Source organism: Aulonocara stuartgranti (assembly GCF_965226115.1).
Source record: "Aulonocara stuartgranti genome assembly, chromosome: 2".
NCBI lineage: Eukaryota > Metazoa > Chordata > Actinopteri > Cichliformes > Cichlidae > Aulonocara > Aulonocara stuartgranti.
In genome coordinates this window covers 16,752,479-16,762,299 of record NC_138940.1, presented here as the reverse complement: position 1 = coordinate 16,762,299, position 9,821 = coordinate 16,752,479, and the positions used below count along the sequence as shown (strand labels likewise).

Here is a 9,821-nt window from a genome sequence, read left to right as displayed (position 1 = left end):
TATAATGTGCAATTTTTGTATTTAAAAAAGTCTTCAATGACCATATGACCATTTCTTATATAACTGCTCTTGTTTTGATTTTTAGACACAGAAAGTCGATCTGTTTCTTTGTGCACATTCATCCGTCCATCAACCGTCCGACCATTCATCCAACCGTCCATCCATCCATCCATCCATCTTTCCATCCATTCATCCAACCGTCCATCCAACGATCCAACCCTCCATCCATCCAACATCTGTCCAACTCTCCATCCAACCGTCCATCAATCCAACTGTCCATCCATTCATCCAACCATCCGTCCATCCATCCATCCATCCATCCATCCAACCGTCCATCAATCCAACTGTCCATCCATTCATCCAACCACCCGTCCATCCATCCATCCATCCAACTGTCCATCCATCCAATCATTCATCCAACCGTCCATCCATCCAACCGTCCGTCCATTCATCCAACCATCCATCCAACTGTCCATTCATCCAACTGTCCATCCTAGCTGTAAGATTAATGTACTTCACATTTCATGTGTGAAACTGTCTGCTGCGTGTTGTTGGGTGTTCTATAGAAAGGGTTAAAATGTGGTTCCGGGCTCGGAGGGTCAGTGACCGTCAGCATCAGGGTTCACCTGAAGTCTCACATCTGAACAGTTATAGTGTTCAGATGTGAGATGTTCCATAGTAATTTACACATTACAGTTTTTCTCCATTGGTTTGGCTCATTTCTTGAAACAGAAATTACATTCTCAAAACTCTAAGATCATTTGGCAAAACACTCTTACAGTTTAGCACAACACTATAGCTCAACTGCAAAAGCTCATCTCTTCCAAAACTGGTCACTCAGGCTTCAATCTAAATCCCTTTCTCATTTAAACAGTCAGTGTCTCCAAAATGGCAAAGATCCTTCTCAATAGCTTTGGCTCATTTCTCGACACAGATCGGACATTCTCATCATTCTTGGTGCTTTTGTCAAAATAAACCTGGATGGTTGATCACAACAACATGGTCCACCTGCAAAAGCTCATATCTCTCCTAAAACAGTTCACTCATGTGTCAAAACTACATTTCTTTCTAATCTGAATAGTCAGTGCCCCCAAAATGCATCGTCCCTATGGCATTGTGTGAGTACTGCCATACAAAATGTTTAGATGTTTTGTCACTATGGCAGAGGACCAAAAATATACAACAGAAAAGAGTAGCCTCCAAGGTTTGACATCACAGATTGCACTCACACTACCAAGGAAATGATAACCATTTTTTATTCACACACAAAGAAAGTTTCATACATATGTAAAAAGAAAATGTACATTACAGTAGTAAATTGTATGAACACAAAATCAAAAAACAAGGACTTATTCAGTGGTCGCTGTACTCATTCTCCCGCTCTTGTCCACTGTCTTCACCCTCCTGATTATTTACACGCTGTTGTCCGTCTGGCCACAGATTCTCGTCCACATCACAGCAGATACTTTCTCTTGCGATGCAATGAGGGAAGAAACGGCGTGCATGCTGCAACCATCCCCTGCATTGATGGTTGCGGCATGCACGCCCCTGGGACGGCTGATCCTGAGCATGATGCTCTCCACCTCCAAGCAGAAAAAAAACCCTCCTCTATCAGATTGAGGAAAGGAGAGTAAGGTGGTAGGAACCCCATGACCATCCTTGGATGCGTTGCAAACCAGCCCCTAATGAGTGGGCTATGGTGGAAATTGACATTGTCCCACACAATTACATAAATGGGTAGGTGAGGTCCTATGAGACCTCTCTCATTTTCAGGGATAAAATCGGTATAAAGGCGATCCAAGAAGATGAGGAGCTTGTATGTGTTGTATGGGCCAAGACTGGGGATGTGAGTGGCCACATCATTTTCAGAAATGGCAGCACACATAGTTATATTGCCCCCTCGCTGACCTGGGACATCCACTGTGGCCCAGTGGCCAATAATATTACGGTCTTCGGCCCTTGGCCAGGTTGAAGCCAGCTTCATCCACGAACACCAGGATGTGAGGGGTCTCATGTCCTTCCAATGCCATTATTCTCTAAAATAGAGTAAAGACCATAAAATCAGTCATACAGAAGAGTCATATACTACAGTTAGACAATTACATGTTCTCCTCCACAGGTTCAATATACTACAGGCCAGTGATAGGCCTATGAGGAAGTACTGCAGGGGTATTTGATAGAAAGGGGAGTGGGAAATACTGATGACTTACTGAGATGTTACAGTAAAACCTACAGTATTAGATAGATTTGATAAGGATTATAATGAGAATTGTATCTGTCAAGTGTTCCTCTGACTGTGAGGTGTCCACACTTGAAAAAGACCAGACTTTGAATTTCACTCAACTTTATTTAGACCAACTAGTTGGTAGGTAGCAGCAGGTAAAAAACCTTTCAACACAAAAATAAAGAACACTTCATCAACCATTCAGATAAATTACATGCATTACACAAAAGACAGATGAAATAACAAAATACACTTCAGTAAAGCCATTTACCATGTGGTTAACTGTGTTAATTTAACTGTGGTCCTTAAATAAATATACACAATGTGTCTTCTTTGCATTTAACACTTTTTTATAAACAATTGTATTTTAAAGTATACATTTTAGAGTTCACAAACATTTTAATAGAGACTTTAACTAAGGATTTTCTTTACAAAGAATTATTTTCTTTAAATCAAAACCAAACATTTATTCTCTATTTTTACGATCCACCCAAGGATTTGGGGGGTAACTATTTTTAATATTAAGTAACATAAATATGTGGGAACACTAACTGCACAAACAATTTATTCAAACTTAAACATTCTTTTTTGTCAATATAATTTTTTTAACTTAAATGCAGCAACTATTTCCCTAAGGAATCCACCACCAATCCTGGACATCAGTGCTACTCTGGATTTCACCAACGCGGTTTGCGAAGAAGGTCTGGAAACCGTAGCTCTCACGCTGGATTGCACCCAAGACGGTCTGGCTGTCGACGAGGTGGTACCATTTTTTGACCTGGATTCTGCAGTGTCTCTGGAAGTAGGTCTTCAGACGGGCAGCAAAGACTGCGCCACACATCTCTGCTTTAACAGGATCACCTTTGTAGTTGAGAGGCGTCAGTTTGGCTTTGGACTCTACTAGTCTCACAATGACACCATGGCTGCAGCTCCAGTGAAGGTACATCACTGCACCATATGCATGTTCACTGCCATCAGAGAACGTGATGGCACTGGGCTCTGCACAAGGATCTGGTGGAGTCAGGGCTCTAGTGAAATGCAGTTTTTTCAGGTCAGCATACTCTTCCAGAAGCTTTATAGCGTCTTCTCGGAGACCTTCAGACAAGGCTGCGTCCCATGTGTCTTCGAGGCAGTGCTTTACTTTTGCTTCTTGGAAAGCTCTCCTTACCAGGATGGCACCCTTTTGTTTGACGGGAGTCACTAGACCGAGTGGGTCGTATAGGCCGGAGACTTGGCTTAGCAGTTCTCGCCTGGTGAGTGGATCAGGTGTTTGCTCTCTGACTTCTTCTCTGAGCAGGTCTTGACCAAGGCGCATTTTTCTCCTTTTCTTTGAGAAGTTCACTGCAACCATGACATGAAGCTTGTCATCATTGATGGTGTAGCCAAGGCCAAGGGCTTTGTTGTCATCTTCCGTCAGCTGGTTCGGCAGGATCATAGTCTTTGGCTCTGATCGAGGCAACTCTTTCTTCGACTCCTCCCTCCCACTTTGACTGGAGTAGACCCAAGGCTTCATGTAGAATCCTCCAGCTCTCAGGATGTGCTCAATGTTGGCTGTTAGGCGTCTCAGATGGTCGAGGTCATTGTGTGATGTCAGGATGTCATCGACATAAGCATCTTCTTCCAGCACACGTTTCTCCTCTGTGAAGTGACTGAAGGTAGGTAGGTTTGCAGTTTCTCTCATGGCGACTTGGGCTATGCAACCAGCAGGTTTGTCTCCAATGTTGACTCTTGTTATAGCATAGTCTTCTATGTCTGCATCTTCTGTGTCACGCCACAAGAATCTGTGCAAGTGGACTTCTCGATCTTCCAGCCAGACGGAGTTGTACATCTTGCGGACGTCACCAAGGGCGGCGTAGACACCAGCTCGGAACCTCAGCAGGACAGCTCTTATCAGGTTCAGGACATCAGGACCTTTGATGAGGATGTCATTCAGGCTGAGGCCTCTGTACTTCTGGCTGCTGTTCCACACCAACCTCACTGGGGTAGAGACAGAGTGTGGATTTGGCGCAATGAGGTGGCTTATGTACCATACTGGCCCAGTCCAACTCTGCAGGACTTCTTTGGACAGCTTCACTGCAGCTCTGCGGTTTACCATCTCATGAACTTGTGCAGCATAGGCCTTCTTCCATTCAGGTTCTTTAGATAGCTTCATCTCGGTTCTGATAAATGTTGCTTCTACTGCTTTCCTGTTATTTGGCAAGGTTGCTGGATCTTCTACCCATGGGTATTTGGCATGCCAATGTGGTTCACTGCTGTGGTCATCTCCAGTTGAATAAGTCAGGCCGTTCCTCACGATCTCCCTCTCTTCTGCGAGCGTCATTTCTTTACCCCCTGGCTGGCAGCTCCCACAACGACACCCTCCACATCTCGGCTGGCAAGCGGCTCCGATGCTTTCCCACCTCCACCACTTCAGAAAGTCTCTGCTGCTGGTAGCTGTGGTGGATAGAGTCTCAGGGTGATTAGGATGCTGACAGGAAGCTAGGTCTTTAGTGAACTTGAATGCAGCAGCTCTCATTGATCTTGCGAAGTGAGTCTTGGAGGTGTGGGCCATCAAAGTGACTTCCTCAAAGAGGTCTGGATGTGTGCCCCCAATTGTCTTGCCAAGTGGACCGTCCCAGAGAACCAGGTCACCGATGGAACGGATCTTTTGGGGCACCAGCTGGCCTTCTTTATGGCTGATTAGAAGCTGGATCTCTCTGGGTCTGATGAGGTCTTGGAGAGGGATGTCAGGGAAGATCTTCTGTAGCTTTTGAGGTGGAACATGTCTTGTCACTTCAGCAATCTTGTCAAGACCATAGCAAACTAACTGGTGAGGCTTTAAAGTTCCTCTTGAGGTGTTGACACGGATCTTGAGAAGGTAGCGCTTGGTTGCCACAGACACCTTCATACCTCCGATACCCTGGATGACAAGCATGACGTCTTCACTGCGAAGGTTGAGCTTACTTGCAGCTTTATGGGTTATGTAGTTTGTGTCAGATGCTAGATCAATTAGTGTCCCAATTCTCTGCCCATCATTGGCGATGACGTCAAGGAGCATCAGGATCACAGGGTACTCTTTTAGACCAGTCTCCTCCAGTAGACCTCTCTCTGCTGCCATGGAGTTGAAGGCTCGTGATGAGACGTTGCAGAAAGCTTTCCAACACTGCTGCGCTAGCTCTGGCGATAGTTTAGAGATGAACTCTTCTTGAACCTCTGTATACCTCCTCCCCTCAGCTCTCGCCGGACCAGACTTGGGCCTTTGTGATAAGGGTCGTGGCAAGGGACAAAGAAGGTAATGATGCTGGTCTTTGCACTCTGGTTTTCCACACAGGTAAGTAGTCTTTCTGCAGGGTTCATCGTGGATCTCGAGGCATCTCTTGCAGGCTCAAAGTTGCTGCACTGCATCCTCTTTCTCCTGTAACTTTGTGTTGGTTCTAAACCATCTGCAGATGTAGAGCTTTCTCTTGTGCTTTGGGTCCCCACAGATGATGCAGCCTGCTGGATCAGTACTGGATTTAACTGACTTGGTACGGGCGTACTTTACTGGGAACTTTATTCTCTCCTTGGCAGGGTCGATGTCTCTCAGCTGGTCTAACTGCTCGTAGATGGACTCTTGAGATTGGAGGTATGCGAGCAGCTTGTCAAACCGGTTCTGATGAGTCACAGCATTCTTTGGATTAGCAGCGTGGGTAAGCCAGTCTTTCTTTAGGGACTCAGGCAGCTTGCTTTCAATAGACTTTATTACTAAGAGGTTCTTTATGGCATTTGCTTCATCCAGCTCACTCAAATCATAGAGGGCCTTTTCAACTGCGTGGATAAGCTCTATAATTCTTCTAGGCTGGTTGCTACGGACAGGAGGGATAGCTTGAAGCTCCTCAATGATTTCAATGGCGATGGTGGCTTGATTTCCATAGCGGTTCTCGAGGACTCTGAAGATCTCATCGGCCGAGGTGTATGTGGACAGGCGCAGATCTTTGGCCACTTTATCATCGAGGCTATCAAGAAGTTGGAATTTCTTTACTTCCACGGACCCGGTTGGCTCACCTTGCTTTTGCAGAGCCTCCCATTCCTTCCGCCATCTGTAGAACTCACGCTGGCTGCCGGTGAACTTTGGTAAAGCTGTGGCTTTCAGTTTTATGGCTGCGACCGAGGCTGCGTTGCGGACTGTGACAACTGCTTTGTCGGCATCTCTTTTAATCCTCTCTGCTTTGATCAGGACTGCCTTCCCTGACACCAGCTTTGGAAGGCAGGTTTCGAGCTCCATCAGTCGACGATCACAATCTCGCCTCTCAGCAGGTGGAGCCCAGCGGTTCCATGTCTGGTGTGCCTGCTTAGCTTTCTTCACCAGTTCTTCTAGATGGTGGAGCATAAAATCATATGCCTCCAGGGGTGTATCAGGCTGAGTGGATGTGACGTTCTCACACGCCATTTCTGCTGATTTTAGAGCAAGGGTCAGTTCTTTTTCACCATATGATGTCCACAGTGTCTCTCTGATCAGGTGCTTCACCTCCTTCAACTTCTGCTCACATTCTTTCTCCGTTTTTTCGACGTCTGCTCTCTGTTGGCCCATCAGCTCCGGTGTGCCCTCTGCTTCACACTGCGTGATGTAGGCGGCTTCAAGCTCCTCGTTCGCGTCAATCACTTTGGAGCCCTCTGCTGTGAGTCTCTTGAAGGAATCCTGCAGCTCCTCTACAGACATATCCATGTGGGTCCTTATTATATGGTTGGTGAGTCTGGAAAACAGTCTCTTTGCAGTGGTTCGCTCTATTTTCAGCTCTTCGAGTGACTTGGACTCAGCCATGCTGTTTTCTCGGTTGTTGATTGGACAGGCAAACGGCGTGCGATTTCCTCCAGGCCCCCAGGTGGAGTCTTCTCCGTCTTTGTGGTGAGCTTTTGTGGAGTCTTCACTGGTCAAGGCCGGTTTCTCTACTGGCCAGGCCGGTTTTTTACTGTCAAGTGTTCCTCTGACTGTGAGGTGTCCACACTTGAAAAAGACCAGACTTTGAATGTCACTCAACTTTATTTAGACCAACTAGTTGGTAGGTAGCAGCAGGTAAAAAACCTTTCAACACAAAAATAAAGAACATTTCATTAACCATTCAGATAAATTACATGCATTACACAAAAGACAGATGAAATAACAAAATACACTTCAGTAATGCCATTTACCATGTGGTTAACTGTGTTAATTTAACTGTGGTTCTTAAATAAATATACACAATGTGTCTTCTTTGCATTTAACACTTTTTTTTATAAACAATTGTATTTTAAAGTATACATTTTAGAGTTCACAAACATTTTAATAGAGACTTTAACTAAGGATTTTCTTTACAAAGAATTATTTTCTTTAAATCAAAACCAAACATTTATTCTCTATTTTTACGATCCACCCAAGGATTTGGGGGGTAACTATTTTTAATATTAAGTAACATAAATATGTGGGAACACTAAATGGTAAATGGCCTGTATTTATATAGCGCTTTACTAGTCCCTAAGGACCCCAAAGCACTTTACATATCCAGTCATCCACCCATTCACACACAGGTGATGGCAAGCTACATTGTAGCCACAGCCACCCTGGGGCGCACTGACAGAGGCGAGGCTGCCGGACACTGGCGCCACCAGGCCCTCTGACCACCACCAGTAGTCAACGGGTGAAGTGTCTTGCCCAAAGACACAACGACCGAGACTGTCCAAGCCGGGGCTCAAACCGACAACCTTCCGATTACAAGGCGAACTCCCAACTCTTGAGCCACGATCGCCCCACAGTAACTGCACAAACAATTTATTCAAACTTAAACATTCTTTTTTGTCAATATAATTTTTTAAACTTAAATGCAGCAACTATTTCCCTAAGCGTAAAACATTTGCACAACTGAGCTTCCATTGTTCCAAATATATGTGCAGCAAATGTGAGCTCAAGAGCTTACCGATAGCCCGTCTTGTTCAAAGTCTTCCTCACAGTGGAAAAGTGCTTTGTTTGCCGTCCTCTCAGTATGTTGCTCACGGGTCAAATGACTGCTGCATGCATTTTAAGGTCTACTAGGCACGCCCACCCTTGATTGCTCTAATGTGGCTCACCTGGCAGGGCGGCACACACCAGGCCGTGCTTAGTTGTTGATTGCACCCAAGGTCTAATCAGTGGCCATGCGCACGCAGCAGCACCGAACAGGTAGTGGGCAGGAGGAGGAAGAGAGGAATAACAGCCACACCTACTAGGCCAGCGCGACAGTATCATACAGTAAACTGCAGTTTTCTGTTGAAATTGTTGAAGTCAGATGAAGCAAATACTGATTCTGAAAGCAGGTAAAGGAGGTATTGAAACCAAATAAGTGAACTACTGCTTACTGTGATTACAGGTAAGGTTATAATGAGAGACAACCAGTAACTGACTTACATTTGCATACTGGTAGTGCAGCTCCTTCACTCTGTCAGAGTTCCTCTCAAATGGTACCCTGTAGATTTGTTTCATTGTCATCTGATGCTTCTTCAAAACCTGTGATGTCAAACCCAGAGATGCTTATTGTGTTTATATTCTGGAATATATGATTGTCCTGAAGGATGGAATCACGGATCTGTCTCAATGTGATGGCATTATTTGCCATCACCATGTTACAAATCTCTCTTTCCTGTTGTTCATTCATTTTCCTCTGCCACCCACGCGAGGTTGTCGTCCAATCCTACACAAAGAACAGAATACAGTAAGTTACCAGCGTAATTGTATTATTGTTTTACTCACAGTAACTTCACTGCGAAAGGTGTGGATGACGGAGGAGACTGTAGATCGAGGCACATTAGGCTGCACTCGACGACCTGCCTCTGCCATTGTGAGGCCATGGTTTATGACATAGTCTATAATTGTGGCCCGAATTTCATTCGGGACAGCACAGTGTCTTCGCACACCTCGGCCTCTTCCCCCTATTCCTCCACCACGCATTCTCAGTCTTCTCAGTCTTCTCAGTCTCCTCCTCCTCCTCCTCCTCCTCCTCCTCCTCCTCAAAGAAGAACGTCCCCTTGTCCATTTGCTTGGCCTTGTCTATCCATGTTCAGAGATCGGACTGGCTCTGGTCAAGCTCTATATATCTGTGTTTGGCAGCACACAATCATGGAACACACCTGTGTGTGACACTCCCCCTTCGTTAGTCTAGTTTCACCTGACTGTCAATGACTGTCATCAATTTATCAAATATTCAAAGAAATTCATATACGGTATTCATGGTATTATTTTCTTGACAATTGAACAGACAGTTGTGCATGCGAGTACTTATACAATGAAATCATGCTGACATGTTTTGGAGAGAATGATCATTAGACTGAGAATCAACTAATCAGTTTAGATCTACAAGATCTATTCATTTGGAAAATGTGCTAAATGTGGGCTAACTGTATAACTGTAGGCTACTTGTACTTAATCATTTGCAAAGATGCACTGAGACAATTGAGACATGTACTAAGGCATTTGCCATTTGATAAAATGAATGAGAAATGCCATTCTGTTGTGAACATTTGCCAAGAGATTTGGGGGTTTGTCCATGTTATTTTGAGAATGTAATTTCTGTTTCAAGAAATGAGCCAAATCAATGGAGAAAAACTGTAATAAAATAATTCAGCACATGTT

At 44.8% G+C, this 9,821-nt stretch overlaps 1 protein-coding gene across 1 annotated transcript; it reads right to left on the bottom strand.

Annotated features, from left to right (window-relative positions):
- Positions 1-5,577: 5,577 nt before the first annotated feature.
- LOC309717163 (uncharacterized protein) lies at positions 5,578-8,285 on the bottom strand. Its single transcript, XM_082551503.1, has 2 exons — positions 8,134-8,285; positions 5,578-7,265 (listed from the first exon to the last, which is right to left on the bottom strand). The coding sequence occupies exon 2, from the start codon at positions 7,002-7,004 to the stop codon at positions 5,589-5,591; it is 1,416 nt and encodes a 471-aa protein (XP_082407629.1). The 5' UTR covers positions 7,005-7,265; positions 8,134-8,285; the 3' UTR covers positions 5,578-5,588.
- Between the last annotated feature and the right edge of the window lie 1,536 nt (positions 8,286-9,821).

Bases quoted from the DNA above. Each gene is read 5' to 3' on its own strand.
- LOC309717163 (XM_082551503.1), bottom strand. From the start codon at position 7,004: ATGGCTGAGTCCAAGTCACTCGAAGAGCTGAAAATAGAGCGAACCACT.